This window comes from Caretta caretta, chromosome 27 (genome assembly GCF_965140235.1).
Source record: "Caretta caretta isolate rCarCar2 chromosome 27, rCarCar1.hap1, whole genome shotgun sequence".
NCBI lineage: Eukaryota > Metazoa > Chordata > Testudines > Cheloniidae > Caretta > Caretta caretta.
This window is the reverse complement of record NC_134232.1, coordinates 11,096,694-11,112,671: the sequence shown is the minus strand read 5'-3', so window position 1 is coordinate 11,112,671 and position 15,978 is coordinate 11,096,694. Positions and strand designations below refer to the sequence as shown.

General features: G+C 54.8%; 1 protein-coding gene across 1 annotated transcript; it reads right to left on the bottom strand.

Annotated features, from left to right (window-relative positions):
• Positions 1 to 9,688: 9,688 nt before the first annotated feature.
• On the bottom strand, positions 9,689 to 11,052 carry SP6 (Sp6 transcription factor). The gene has a single exon (XM_048830369.2). It carries the CDS (start codon positions 11,019 to 11,021, stop codon positions 9,909 to 9,911), a length of 1,113 nt encoding a protein of 370 aa, XP_048686326.2. The 5' UTR covers positions 11,022 to 11,052; the 3' UTR covers positions 9,689 to 9,908.
• Between the last annotated feature and the right edge of the window lie 4,926 nt (positions 11,053 to 15,978).

Genomic DNA, 15,978 nt, shown 5'->3' with positions numbered 1-15,978 from the left:
TGCCAGGGTCGGGTTCCCTCCGGCATCAGCTCCGCGTCCTAGGCCGGAAACGCCTGCCAGGGCTGCAGCGGGAGACAAGGCTGCTCCCTGATTGCTGGCCCCCTTTGAGGTCAATGCAGCAGGCCTAGCCCCACGCAGGGCCCAATTGTGGGATCCCCGAGTGGTTCTGCCTTGGGGAAGGGGTGTGTGGGGGAGAGATGGTGCAATCTCTGCTCAGGTCTCCTCCAGACCCATCTTGTGGGTAATGAGGGGAAGGGGGGCTGCAATCTACAGTTCAGGGACAGGGCCCCAGGCTCCCATCTCCCCACTCTCTGGGGGTCACAACACATTGGTCAGTCCTGATTCATCCAAAGCATCTTTAATGTTGCAATGGGCCGATAGAGAGATGTAGGAGTCAGCCAGATCTGCCCTGGGGGTCCATGACCTGCCAGGTCAAAGGGCATCTGGGGGTGGGTGACCTGCTTCCTGCTATCCCTCTCCCCAATCTTATGGGGACTAGGGGCACTCTGGGAGTCACCCAGGCTTTGGCTGGGCTGCAGCTGCTGGGGTTGGCGAGGCCAGCTGTCCTGGCCAGAGCCCCCATCTGAAGAGTCGAGGGGAAGAAGACTCAGCAGTAGAAAGAGTGGGATCTAGCAAGGAAATTCCTGAGCCATGCCCAGGCAGGCCGTTCCAGGCGCAGACGCCCCCTTCCTCCTCCCCGCTCACATTTGGAAATCTTCGGCTAGGAGAGGGAAAAAATGTTTCCAAAATTACATTGTATAATAGCTTCTGTCTCTGGCTGCGCATGGAACTGTCTCTCTTGGAGCAGACGTAAAGCAAAGGACTTCACTAATCGTTGTCATTTTTACAGGAGGTGGGGCATTGTAACCCCATTGTTCTTGCCAAATTACACCCAGGGTAATTACATTCTACCTCTTTAAATTCTCCCCTGCTATTTCAATTGGTTATTGCAGTATGGTGTTGCTGTGCGCTGTTAAACCAGCTGCAGCATTCCACCCCAGAAGTGGCTGCATTTCAGTGGCAGGTAAAGCGAGCCCTCTGTCTAAAGCACATTGAGATCCTTCAGGATGAAAATCAAGATGGTTACTAGGGCTCAGCAAGAATAATATTTATTCCAGGCTGGCAAAACCATCACCAAAATTTGCCAGCCCATGCACAAAATTGTCTCAGTCCGAGGGTGCCAAAAGCGGGACTGGTCACTAAAGGGACTTTGTGTGGCTGTCAGACAGGACTTGCCCAAGGTAAACTGAACTTTGCGAGGCTGACATTCTTCTAGAGACACGATGATTATCATTGATAGGAGGCCCCAATCCAGATTATTGAGAGAAAGGGTTGTTCAGGGCTATGGGCCCAGGAGACCTTGGTTCAGTACTGGGCTCTGACACAGAATGGCCCAGCCACTTAGGCCCATCTCCTCAAAGGTATGTTAGGATTTTCAATACTTTTGAGGATCTGAGACTTTCTCGTTCTGTGCCTCAGTTTCCTGCCTGTGAAATGGGGATAATAAAGCTTCTCACTTCTTGTCTATGTGGATTGTAAACTCTTTGGGGCAAGAACTGTCTCTACTACGTGTTTGTACAGTGCCTAGCACCATGGGGCCTTGAGCTCAGTTGGGGCCACTAGGTGTTACTGTAATACAACTACTAAGATGACTGGGGTTCTATTGTGTGCGGTGCTGTACAAACCTATAGGGAAAAAACAGTCTCTGAACTTACTGTCTGAGGGAGGCAGGTGCCAGGGATAGAACATACCAAGAAGTGGTCACGGGTTTGACTGGGACTCCTTGGATGTATCTGAAAGCGAGTCTCTTGCCATCAGCTAGGGCTAAAACCTAGTTGGTGGATGATTTTTTAAATAGGGTTTTAGGAAACAGCCAAGGCAAACTGACCAGGTTGCTCTCTGCCAAAGTAAGGTGTAAAAGGGATAGGGCACAGAACCTGGACTCTGTTCCCAGCTCTGCCACTGACTGCTGTATGACCTTGGGCTAGTCCCTTCCTTTGTGCCTCAGTTTCCCTCCCCCCCTTCCTCTGTCTGCTCTCTAGGGCAGAGACTGCATCTATGTGACGGCACAGGACCCAGCGCAGCGGGATCCCAGTTTTGGTTAGTGCCTGGGGATGCTAAGGTAACATGGATAAGAACAAAAAGAAAAGGAGTACTTGGGGCACCTTAGAGACTAACCAATTTATTTGAGCATGAGCTTTCGTGAGCTACAGCTCACTTCATCGGATGCATTTTCCACGGTATGCATCCGATGAAGTGAGCTGTAGCTCACGAAAGCTCATGCTCAAATAAATTGGTTAGTCTCTAAGGTGCCACAAGTCCTCCTTTTCTTTTTGCGAATACAGACTAACACGGCTGTTACTCTGAAACCATGGATAAGAACATCAGACAAAGGGCCGTAAGGCCTAGAAGCTGACCCACATGAATGGGAGCCCATCAAAGCCAATCAGCCTGCAGGGAGTAGCTTGAGTCAATTTGCCAGGCGTGGCTGATGGCAGCAAAGGAGTATTTCAGTGGCTGACATTTGGATGTGAAGCGTCCCCTTTCATCATGCTCGTCCCAGGCTATGAAGCCAGACCTGTTTGGCAATGGTGAGCAATCCCTCCTACCGCTGCCAGATGACAAACCGTGTGGAATAGCTGTGGGGAAAGGCTGAGTGCTCATCTGACATGTCCCTTCTTGAAAGGGGATGAAGGGCGAGGGTGGGGCAGCCTGTGGCTACTACTGGGTGCGGACAGCACCGGAGACAGCGGGGCGGTTGGAGAAGACCCCCTGGCTTAGTGGCCCCAGTCCTGCTCCTCTGACAGCAGGCCCAAAGGATATGCAATAGAAGGGCTCCCCTTTTTCCCTCCTTCTGGAGCATGTTGGCATTGTCACTGTAGTTTTGCAGATCCACACAGGAAGGCGCACTGAAGTCAATGATGTTCCTTGGGAGGAGCGGGGGGACAAACCCACATGGCTCACAGCCTAAAAATACAATACGGGTGAGGGGTTCAGAACAATAGTTACTTGGGGAGCAAGCGGTATTTGAGTGCTTGGAGCCCCGTCTTTGTTACAGGCGCTTTAAGCGGGACACGGCAAGCGTATCAAACTCAGCAGAGATAGAGACCACAGCTCAGCACGTGGAAAACACACAACTTTATTATGGTATGTCATAAACATTCAGCTAAGGGTAGCATAAAATCCCTCCTTTACCTGTAAAGGGTTAAGAAGCTCAAATAACCTGGTTGGCACCTGACCAAAAGGACCAATAAGGGGAGAAGATACTTTCAAATCTGTGGGGGGGAAGGTTTTTGCTTTGTCTCTTTGTGTGGGCTCTCTTGGAGCCAGAGAGGGACCAGGGGCAGGAAAAACCATCTCTTAAAACCCTGCCTGAAATAAGATCTAGGATTACAAAAATTGTAAGTAAAGCAAGGAAAGGCATTAGATTATCTTCTGTTTTAGCTTGTGAATTTTCCCTGTGCTAAGAGGGAGGTTTATCCCTGTTTTTTGTAACTTTAAAGTTTTGAATTGGATTACCCTGTAAAGTTACCTTCCATCCTGATTTTACAGAGGTGCTTCTTTTACTTTTTTCCCCTCTATAATAAAGTTCTGTTTAAGAATCTGGTTTACTTATTTGGTTGGTATATTATTCTCAAGCCACCCCAGGAAAGAGGGTGAAGGGACTTGGGGGATATTATAGGGAACCAGGAACTCCAAGGGGTCCTTTTCCTGAATTTTTGTCTAACTCACTTAGTGCTGGCAGCAGTACCCATCCAAGGACAAGGAAGGATTTGTGCCTTGGGGAAGTTTTTAACCTAAGCTGGTAGAAATAAACTTGGGGGGGGGGGGGTCTTTCATGTGGGTCCCGACATCTGTCCCCTGGAGTTCAGAGTGGGGAGGGAACCCTGACATGGTACAAAACACAAACCCACAAACCATCACCCCAGGTCGATTCACAGCAGCGAAGGATCCTACATGGTTTCCTCTGTGGGGCTCCTATGGTAACAGCTTGGGGGGGCGGGAAATGACAGGAAAGCAGCCCAGTACCCAGGGTCACTAGCAGCCAACTGCTCCCCTAGCCAAAACCGACCATGGGGGGCTGGGCAGCAGCCTCTCCTGTCTCCCATGCCCCACATCAGACATTGGAAGTCAGCAAAACCTTCCTGCCACCTCCCAGGAGCAGGTACATGGCAGCGGAGTGTCATTTGTTGCCAATTCCATCCTTGTATCCTATGTGTGGACCTCCACATGGGAATGAACCAGTGAGCCAGCTGGTCTGGTGTCTCATCTCCTCCCCCACAGGACCTGGCTAATGACCTATCTAGCCCAGGGGCCCTACCTCCCCGATCAGACCAATGGACCCATCCAATAAGAAAGAGGTAGTCAATTCTTTTTTGTCAAGGTTCAAATTTCCTGGTCAAGGTCTAGTCAAGGTCCAGACTCCAGAGACAATAACCAAACAAAACAACAGTAATGATAACAATAAGTAAATAACAGGGGTCCATTCAAAAAGCAGCTGGACGGAGGCTGGATTTGACCTGCGGTCCACCTATTGACTATCCCTGCAATATGGTATCCCCACCTCATTACCACTTCAGATCTAACTAGTGGCCCATCTAGCCTGGTATCCCCACTCCCTGAATCAAGCCAAATAGTCTCTGTAGCCTGGTATCTCCTGGATCAAAGAAACATGCTCATCTAGTTTGGTATCCCCTGGATCAAACCAACATGCTCAACCAGCCCAGCATCCTGCCCCCAGTGGTTCAGATCAGCAGGCCCATCTATTCTGCTACCCCGCCTCCAGCAGTGTCTGCCGTCAGATGCTCCTGTGCTGTATCTACCTACGGGATACTCTTCCCCTGGGGAGCAGAAATTCCCCCACGACCACCCAGCTGGGGATCAGCTTATGCCCAGGTTCAACGGCACCACCCCAGCTGGCTTGGTATTTCAGGCCTGTATGTTCCTCACCTGGGCAGCCCCCTTGCAGGGAGACAGTGGGCTAGGAGACGCTTGGACTAGCCAATTTTGGAGCACAGCACCAGCAAGCCCCTCCTGAAATCCCCACCTTGCAGCAGGCTGGGCTGGCTGTGGCAGGCGGCGACCTAGTGAGCAGTCTCTCCCCACCCAGTTTTACAGCCTTCATTGCCCCATAAATCAAAGGCCTGATGGGAGCGGCTGGGTTCTGAGCCATCCTAGCTGCAGGGAAGGAGGTGGCGGAGTGGCTGCCTAAATCCCCTACTTCCACTGGTTTCCCTTCCAAACTGTTCAGCTGCCCTGGGACAGCAGAAGGCCAGCATGGACCTATCCTATATGTGGCTCTTTGGATCCAGGAACCAATTCAGATCTCTGCTTTAAAAAGTGGGATCACCCCCAGCCACTCCAATGCCTTCACCAGCAGAAACCAGGCAGGAGCAATTCTATTAGGGGAACAGCGATTTTGCCCAATATCGATGGAGGGGGCAGGCCAGATGTGACGAGCTGAGCCCAGATGCAAAGGAATCCACCCCAACTCCCAAAGACCCTCGTGTTCTCAGGACCTGTTTGTAGGGTGCAGGAGGGAGAGATCAGACAGCACTGCTTCAGAGCTCCCAGGGGATGCCCCACATCAGCTCCAGGATGGAAACCTGTAGCCATAAGCATGTTTAAACTGTGGTCACTGCTAACAAAGTGGTCAGGTCACCCCCACATCAGCTTCACTGGAAGATGGATCAAGCCCAGAGGATTTGTCTACACTGGGACAGTCAGGAAAACTAATCTGAATTAACTTTTAAAGTGGATTAGTTCAACTGCATTAAACCTCTGTGTGGATGGCCTTATTCAGAATTAATTTGATTGAGCTTCATTCATGTTTAACTGATGCACTTTAAATTCACACCTTTCATTAATCCGAATTAACTACTTTCCTGAATGTCCTTTTATAGACATGACCTAAGAGGCAAAGTTTGGATTCACATACAGACTTGCTCAAAGTTCAGCAGGGCTCTGGTTTACCAGAGATGGACCAAACTAGAATCATTGATGCAAACCCTACTTCTCCCAGCTCCAACTCCTGATACTGGGGGTAGGACACACAGTCTGGATCTAAACCCACATTGGTTTTGCTGCATAAATAACTAGGCAAATTAGGTTGGTTATTAGCAAGAATCTAGCACAGTCTCCTTGTTACCAGCATGGACAGGGATAGACTCTAGTTAAGGTTAGAAGGTTTTGGATTTTCAGTGGTGAATACAACTAGTTGTCAATTTCTTCCTCCATCTAGAAAGCGATTTAAAAAAAAAAAAAATCTCCACTGAAGTTTACAAGGAGGGAAATTTGAATACATCAGGAGCCAGCTGTATCTCTGAAGTTAAACCAGGGATAAACCAGGCCTGTTTTTTTTCCCCACACAGGGAGGCAGCTGTCCATCTTTTCCGCTCTCTGTTCTATCTGGTAATCCGTCAATTAATAGGAGGGGTTTATTTGTGGCGGATGAATCTTGATTTCTACACTTGTGAGATTTGGTCTGAATTAGTTTGGTGTTCGAGTTGGTTTTGTTGTCCGTTCCCTGAGAGGGTAAAAATGCAAATGGAGAAGAATCTGAAAAATCGGAATTATCCTTTGGAAGAGAAGGCGGGTGCATTGGGACTCTGACTAAGCCAGCCACATGGACGGACATCAGAGAGGGAAAAGGTCCTTGACACCAGCCAAGGAAACGGTGCTAGAGAATGGAGGTCCAATCCTGCAGCCTCTACTCACGAGTCGTTCCAACAAGACTCAAACTTGAAACATATTTAGGCTCTTTGCCCTCAGCTACCCATGAGAGGTCTCAGAATTCCCCAGCCCTTTAACAAAACCTGTCTGCAGCAAGCACAGTTCAGATCCCAGCCCAGATAGGACCAGAGACAAGCAACTGGCTTTTGAGACCAGTACTGGGGACAGCCAGCCAACTGGCCCACCAAAGATGCACATTAAATGAGTTTAGTCTCTAAGCTTCCATCCTCCCCAACTGGCAAAGCCTGGTTTCACCTTATTAATAATAATATTAATAAAATAATAATAATTAATAAAACAGTCTAAAATAAAGAGCTCGGCTCATACCCAGAGATGGGCCTGAACTTCCTCCAAACTCCAAACACTCTGGAAGTTAGAGGCTTCTTGGTCTCCAAACTCCACTCTGAATCTGGCAAGTTACCCCACGTTTTAATAATGGACCAAACCATGATATTAGCTGCGAAAAATCCCTAGGCCAGATTCTTGGCTGGCGTCAATCAGTGCACTCAATGGAGGGGAGCTGCAAGATGCCAGCTGAGGATCTGGCCTCCAGAATTTTGGATCTAGAGGTAGCCGTAGCTTAAAATCTCTCCCCCAATCTCCCGACAGAAGCCCAACCCTCCACTCCCCACAGTTACATTTGCACTGGCAGAAGAGCCCGTCTTACTTGCTCGAGGGTTCTGCCGACATTTAGGAAAACAATTAGATGAAACAACTACTTCATTTAAAAAAGAAAAAGGGGGGGGGTAGGATCAAGAGAGAGAGAGAGAAAAAGTTTCCTTCGGGATAAACTGGTTTAAAAATCAACAGTTTAACGAAAAAGCAAGGGGGAGGGGGATTTCTAGGGATGTTTCCCAACCCATCAGCTTCCACAGCCCAATTGATAATCTAGGCATTCAATAAATATAGCTGGAGTGCAGAGCATGGGATCAGGCTCAGAGCTGCCTGGATTCAGCTTCCAGGGCAAAACAAGACCCACCCAGCCCGGCTGCTCAGGGAGAGGGTGGTTTGACGCTTCCCTCCCTCCCTGCCTGGCCCGATTGGGCCATAGGATCGGAATCTGGCTGCTGCTGGCTCCACTGGCTTTCCAAGGCAAGGCTCACCCCCCGGGGGAAGAGCGGGTGACGGACGGATGGGAGAGGGGTGGGCGTGGGAAAGGAGCAGCTGCACACGTTGGGCAATCGTACAAAGGCCGGCACGTTGCACAACTTGCCCAGCAGCCTCGGCGCAGCCCCCCCCGAGGCTTCCCCCTGCCGCAGAGCGCCACTCCCCACGCCCGGGCGGCTCATCGCGGGGTTTCTGCCCCGCACACCCCAGTCCCCGTGGGGCCAGTGGGTTCCCGCCACGAGAAGGATCTCTTCCCTGCGGCTCGGCCCCTGTCCCTGGGCATTGGCCTTGACTGGACTCACCCACCCCACCTGGGGAAGATTGTCCTCTGGGTCCTCCCAGCGCAGCCAAAAAGCAGGAGGGGGTAGAGGTCACGTGGCAGAGCCGGGAACCCCCTGGGGCAGACTCACGAGGGCCTGAACGTCCAGGGCCTTCACTGCTTGGGGTGACGCGGGGTGGGAACCCCTGTCCCTTTGGAGGATCATAACACTGGCTGCAGGGACCAAAAGCTGGGAGCGGGGCCGTAATGGCTAAACATGGGACCTTCTGATGGAAGGCGGCGAGACAGGAGAGGCTGAGCTACCATGGGGGTGGGAGGGATTCACCCCTGCACCTAGAGCCAAGCAAGCACAATGCCCCTGACGCTGATGGGTTCCCACCTGGGGCCACCTCGTCCCCTAAACTCCATGATCTGGGCAGCTCAATTGAACCCCGCTCAGGGGCCTGCCACCTGGGTCTACAACACAGCAGCTGCTCAGCCTCCCATGAACACCCTGGGTGGGGGAGGGCAGCTCCACCTCCCCCCACCCCCACCCTGGGGTAGCGCTGGGCAGGGACAAACCACGCCGGGTCAGTAAAGACCCATGGCTCTGCCCCACTGCAGCTTCGTGGCTGGGCTTCTAAGGGCCGATCCCAGCTCCTACGTGTCCTGGGTAACGGTGGGGGTCTGTTCCTCTGCTGGGGGAGAATGGGGGGCAAAGGGGGTGTACGGGAGGAGGAAGAGCAGTGAACCCCTCTGCTCCCCCTCTCCAGGGGGTTCCCTTTGGGGTGAGCTGTTTGGAAACTAGCCTCTCTCAACCCGCCGTCCCCTTTTGGCCCCAGACGTGTCTGGACAGGTGCAGCCGAGAGGGAAGGGCCCTCGCTGCTCTGGGTCCCGCTTGATCTTCCTTCCAAACAGCCTCCCTCCTGCCAGAAGTCGTAGCAGCACAAACCAGGGGGAGGGCGGGAGGATCCCCGAGCAAGCGGGGAAGCTTCCGCCGCCCAGATGAGCGAAACCCCCCCAGGGCAGGAGCCGGCTTCTGGGAGCTTCCCAGGCAGGGCGTCAGGGAGCAAAGGGGATCGGGCCAGGAGGGTCATTTTGCAGGGTGGAGTGCAGAGTCTGCAGCGGGGTGGGGCTGGAAGGGGAGTTGGGGGGGTGGGGGGAAGAGGGGAGAAAATGCTCGGGCGGGGGAGGGGAGGAGGTGATTGGGTGGGGGAGGGGAAAGGCAGTGGATGGGGGAGTCTGGGGGGACCTAAAACCACCCTCGGTTACAGTGTCTTGCCTGCCTCCTGTACCAGCTGAGCCCAGAGCCCAGCTCTCCAGATTCGGATTTTGCTGCTCAGAGGGAAGGGTCTGGACCCAGGGCTCGGTGCCAGGCCCCAGCCTACCCCGGAGACATCCCTCCCCCCACCACCTTGCATGGGGGAAGCCCCCTCCTCCTGCCCCCTGCCCCACCCCCTCGGCACAGTGCCTCAACTCAGATCCTTCAAAAGAAAAAGAAAAAATAAAAAAAAGGTCCCAGCCCTTAACCCCTTAATGTCCTCCCTCTTGCGGTTCGGAGACCAGCCCCCAGGCCTGACCCTCCCAGCCCCCCGTGGGAGGAGAGGCCCCGTGCCCCACGCACCGAGATTGCATACTTCCCTCCTACAGAATAAATAGCTTCTTGCTCAGAGCACACCGCCACGTACGCCCCGGGGCCACGGCCCAAAGCGCGGCCCCACCGAGGGAGACCTGGCGTCAGGGGGGGAGCGTCCATCCTGCGGTGACGGAGAGAGGAGGGGGCGTCTCGGCGGGGGGTGGGGGGAGAGGCTCAGTTGGACTGGGTCACGGGGCTGGAGCTGCCGGCCTCGGGCTCCCTCTTGCCTTTCCCCGGCGGGTCTGCCCCGCCTTTGCCCTCCCCCTCCGCTCCCTCTTTGGCCCCCTCGTGCGTCTTCACGTGCTTGCTGAGGTGGTCGCTCCTCACGAAGACCCGGCTGCACACGGGGCAGGTGAACTTCTTGGTCCCCGTGTGGGTCTGGAGATGCCGCTGCAGCTCGTCGGAGCGGGTGAAGCGCTTGCCGCAGAAGAGCCAGTTGCAGACGAAGGGCCGGTCCCCGCTGTGCCAACGCAGGTGGGCTTTCAGGTGGGAGGTCTTGGCGTAGGCCTTGCCGCAGCCGGGGATGTGGCAGTTATGCAGATGCTTCTTCTTGGCCCCGTCCGGGCACGGCCCCACCCTCTCGGCCTCCTGGCAGTTCGGGCAGCGGCACGCCGCCTGCCCGGCGCTCCGGGGCACCGAGCGCCTCGAGCTCTTTGCCCTGGCGGTACCGTCCACGGCCTGCTCGAGAACGTGCGGCTCCGGAGGCGAGGCGAGCAGCTTCGGCCCTTCCTGGCCCATCAGGTGCTGGGCCGAGGGCAGGAGGTGGTGTGGCGGGCCACAGAGCTGGGGCTCGGCGGAGCCGTACCCCCCCAGCACCGGCTGGAGTCCGCCCGCGGGGCCAGGGGCTTGGAGGCCGCCTTGACCCGGCGACAGCTCCATCCAGCTGGATCCGGCATGGAGGTCCCACCAGGGATTCACGCCGCCATCCTCGGCGGCGTTGCTGGGGTGCGAGGGCCTGAACCAGGGCTCATAGGGGTGGGCCATTTCGGGAGGCGGCTGCAGGAGCTTGGAGTATGCGCCGGGGGCCAGCAGGCTGTCACCATCCAGGTCTAGCCTCGAAGAGCCATGCAGATCGTAGCCGGGGGCGGCCGCGAACTCCACCCCGGGGCCCACCAAGGGCAGGTGCTGGAGTTCCGTGGACTGGAGAGGGGAGGGGAAGTCGCCGCTCGCCTCGGAGCTGGCGTGGGGCTGGTAGGGCTGCAGGGGCTGCAGGTCCGAGTGCGGGGAGGCGACGCGCGGCGTCTCCGAGCGCTGATTGGCAAGAGAGCCGCAGACGGCCGTGAGCATTGCCGGACTCCAGAGCGGGGCCGCAGCTCCGGCAGACCTGGAGCAGGAGAGAGAGAGGGAAAGGAAGGGGTCTGAGACAGGAGTCACGCTCGTTCCCCTCCCACGCAATTAACCCTTTGCTGCTTTCCCTAGGAACTGGCCCTAGTTTCCCTTAAACTGTGGAGCTAGAGATGGGTCTGGGCCAGGTCATTGTTTCACCAGGGGCTGGGATCCTGCTGAGTCCCTCTCTGCACCGAGCTCGGCACAGGACGCCAAATGCATCCCAAATGTAACCCCGCTGATTTCAGTGGATTTCCATCCAGGATGAATCTGGCCCAGAGCCTGCTCCTTTCTCATATGGCTGCGCCACCACCCTCCCAGAAACCTGACAGAGGACACCAGGACAACCACAAGACCTTGGTTTTACATATTATTTGTATTCCCGTAGCCCCTAGGAGCTCTGGACTGTGTGGCGCTAGGCGCTGTACAAACACAGACCATAAAAGATGGTTCTTATCCCAAGGAGCTTACAGCCTAAGGCACTTGTCTAGGGAGTTTTTCAATCAGTAGATCTCAAAGGTCTGTATCATTATCCCCATTTTACAGATGGGGAAACTGAGGCATAGAGAAGGGTAGTGACTTACTGAAGGCCAGTGGCAGAGCTAGGAATAGAACCCAGATCTCTGAGTCCCCATCCCTTGCCCCGACCCTAGCCCTAAGGGCTGATGCCCTCCAGCTGGGAGGCGGTCTAGTTGGGTCATTGAATCAGGGAAGGAGAGGTGGACAGGACAGAACATGAGCTTTTCACCCTCATCATCCTGTTGGAGTCAGTGGAAAAGCTCAGGTTGATTGCAATGGGCTCTGGCTGTGAAACACACGGCAGGTGGCGCTAAGGATCCGGAAGCGCCAGACAGCCTGGAGGATAGATCGGATGCTGCTTCCTATCCCCTTACAGCTCCCCTCGGTCCACAGAGCCCCCGAGCTGCCCAGCCCCGTATGGTCCTGAACAGCATCTCAGCTCTGCATCTTCCCCTAGCAGCTCTGTGCGCTGTCCAGATGGCCAGGATGTTTTTGAAGGTATTTTAGAGGCTCCTAAAAAAGGAGGTGGGGGGGTTGCAGATTTAAGTATAGTTTAGTCTCTGTTCCTAAAAGGCCCTCGGAGACAGGCCCCTCTAATAGGCAGCTTCTGGAAGGTGGATTACAGTAATTACTGTCTGATTGTCTGCGCTGCTGGATGAAAGAGGCTCCAGCTGCATTCTGGAGCACCTCTGAGCTGGGCCTGGGGTGGCAGGGGTGTGGGGACACCGGATGGGATATTTATAGCCTTGTTCGCATGGCTCCGTAGAGGGCCCCGGAACGGGCCTGCGGCCCTGCTCGGCTCGTTGGGCCCATCCCCGCGGGAGTGGCGCTTAAGAACACAGGAGCTGGTCGGTCAGGTCTGGACCATCCCTAGGAGTTGGCCCATCGAGGTATCCTGCCTGGGGCAGCGGCCAATCCAAAGCAAGCCAAACCTTGCCCCCATCCCCGCCCTCCATAAGGCGGCTGGCAAGTCGTGCAGTGCCGTGCACAAGGAAAAGCAGAGGGGATTCCTCACTGACCCTTGTGACTAGCCCTGAAACTGCAAGCGCCAGCCAGCGAGGCTCCATCGCTCAGGATACAAATGCTGGGGTCTCCCCAGGCAGACGAGGCCCCCGTCCTCTTATGGGGGAGGGCCGAGTCCCTGACTGAAGTATAAACAATCGTCAGCTGGCCCATTGACCTACTGGATGGATATCAGAATTGCTCAGCCGCGTGCCATAGACCCAATACTGCCATGGGTCTTCGTAGCTCAAGTGGTCCTGGCTCTGTCTTTTGAAGCTTCTGAGCGCTGCCCCAGCTGACAGGTTGTGATGTGCAGCAAAGGGACAATGGGGAAGTGCTAAGGGGACTGGGATGATGCCGGGTTAGCAGTAGATGTAAAGAGGAGCTCAGCTGTCCCACAGAACAGAACATCACTGCATTGCATCACTCACAAGGAGGCCGCCAGAATGTAGGTTACCCTTTGCTGCAGAATATACAGGGCCGTGACCTGAATCTTGGGGCATGGCCTCCTCCCTTTCCCTTCCGTACAGCTAATCCCAGGGAGGGAGGGAGGGACACCAGCTCCTTCTAGGGGACAGTTCCACAGGGTTGGTCCAACCTGGAGCTCAACTGTTCTCCAGCACCAACCTAACTCCATGCAGCCGGATGCCAGCGTAGCGATATTGGCATGAGCACTGCATCCAGCCCATGGGCATTTCACAGGCCTCAGCTCTCTCTCACATACTTATCTGGCCACTGTACGACCGGAGCATTTCACAGTCCAACACATTTATCCCGAGAACACCCCTGCGAGGGGCAATTGCAGGACAGAGAGATTTAGTGACTTGCCTGCACAGGAAGCCTGCCCCAGAGCAGAGAAGTGAACCAGGGTCGCCTAACGCCCTAACCATTGGGCCATCCATCCTCTCACATGAGGCAGGCCAGCGGCCTTTGCTCTGGCGCCAGCGGTCCTTCAGCGCTCAACAGCCGTGGGCCGTCCGACTGCTGGTCAGGAGAGATCTGTGCAGTGGTTTAGAACCCTTCACCAGAGGCCGCTGCTTGTCACCCCCCCCCCCCGCCCCCGAGTTCCCTCTCCCTTCCCCACTGCACTAGTAGACTGGGGGCTGCAGCAGTGACGCAGAAGGCAGCCTGGGGTCCGTCTGGGCAACAGTGCCGGGGTAACGAGCAGGAGCCTGGGGTCCTGACGGTGGCACTGGGGAGTTAAGGGGTCAGTTTAACACCCCATGGGCAGATCTCTGGGCAACCAGTGCCCTGAAATTCATCAGGGTCTGGAAAGTCAACTGGGAATCGAGAGGATTGTTAAACTGCGGCCAGTGCCCCCACAGCACCATTCACTGCACAACCACTGCAACAAAGTAGTGATCCTAGGCAGCGGGGACACAGAGCCTACAGCTCCCACTGCCCCAGATGATGGGGGGAGGGCAGGAGTCCTGTCCTCCCTGTAATCACGTCAGCTCCCCTTTCAGCAGCTCGCTCAGGGCCTATCTGACTGTCCCGGGGCTGGAGGCACCAGCCAGCCCTGCCGGGCACCACAGCAGCCGAGATCAGGGTTCAGGGCCTACACTGGGTCCCACGGGATCCCCATTTGTTTCTCAGGATCCCAGCCGGTGACTCACCCTGCCGAGCTGCGGAAACCCCATTGGGGCGAGGCGCCCCACCCCAATGTCGAAATCCACCTGTCAGGACTAGCTCCCCACCCCCAAGTTTCCACCAGGAGCGGTACCCAGCCTTTTCCTTGGGGCACAGCCCTCGCTTTGCTCTAATTGTCTCCTGCCCCCAGGAGTCTTGCTTGGCCTTGGTACCCTTTACCCCATCTCTCCCCCGCTTGGCAGCTCTCCATTCGTCCTGCCCACATGCACACTCCCAGGCCCCCCATAACCTTCCTCATCTTCCTGCTAATGACCATTCGCTGGAGAGCCAATCCAGGCAGCCCAGCACCACACAGGAGAATCCTCTCTGCAGAGTTGCTTCCTCACCCTCAGGCCATGGGATGCTAGAAAATCCTGACTCCATTTGGACAGAACCAAGGGAAACCAAAAGGTCCATTCACCTTACTCTCTCCCCTTCTCGGCCTAACACACTGCTCTCCCCACTTCCCCCTACCCTGCCCTGCATTGTTGTGGACAAATACATGCTGATTTGCACATAAGATGACATGGAGGGGTAGGGGTGGAGGGTGAGAGAATAGGGCAAAGACAGCCCTGACAGCAGGAAAGCATGGAGAAAAATCCACAGACACACCAAGAAAAGGTGTCCTGGAAAGAGGATGTGTGCGCCAGCCCCAGGTGTAAAGAGATCAAGAACGGTGCAGCTCCAGAAATGGTCGCTACTAGCATCCTGAACTTTCCCCATAACACCAGCGCAGCTGATGGGAGTTTTCTATCCCCTTTCTCATGCATTGTCCCCCACAGATCCTCTCACTGAAAGGACCCGCAGTAGTGTTAATAGGGACACCCAAACTCAATTAAAAACAAAACAAAAGAAAACCACACCATGGGAAAGCTTTCCCACCCCCCCTGCCCCATTGTTATAAGTAATGCCCCGGGGGGGGGGGGGAATGTGCTGATGTGAGAGTTGGCCAAAACACTAGGGACTGAACCAGTGACCTCCCGAGCTAGAAGCAGGATCTACTAGAGACAGGCCTCTCTAGCTAGGGAGCTGAAATAGTTGGACAGTGTCTGGGGATTGGCACAGAGAAGGATTTATAGCACTCACTCTCCGGTGGGGGACACTCAGGGCCATCCGAGCAGATGGATGTGACAGAGATCAGAGGAGAAAATACATTGCTCTGTTTTTTCCCTTGTTTGTTTACAGCCTCTTTAACTTTGTGTCGAGTCAGTTTCATGGCTTCCCCCTGGCTAGTCAATTTCCCCTCTTAGTTTGTGTGGGTCTCTCTCATCCCAACAGGAGAGGGGGAGAGCAATTATTGTACAGACAGCCAGATGCGGACAGGCCCAAAGCCTGAAGTTATTTTTGTTTCAGCTTCAGAAACTGACTAGAGTTCACACTGACGGTGCCTGGCTGAGCAAATAGGTTCCTGGTATAGTTGGACTCAGGACACCAAATCCAATTCTCTGCCTACGCACAAACTCTAGGGTTCAGAAGTGAGTCCAATTCTTCATCAGCCTTAACCCTAAGAACATTCTTTCCCCCACATTTTGGCGAGGAGGTGGAGCTGGGCGTGGAATGCCCTCCCAGAGGGCATTGCTCCAATGCCATCTTTAGCTCCTTACCCAAAGGCTCCATGACGCTGACCATGCTAAGGCTCTGGACCAGGTTTGAAACACACTTACAGCATAGGGTGACTGTATGTCCACACCCAACAAAAATCACAACCCCACCCCTCCGACCAGGTCGCGTGAGAGGGTGAGGCCCCAGCACATGATCCTCGCTGGCA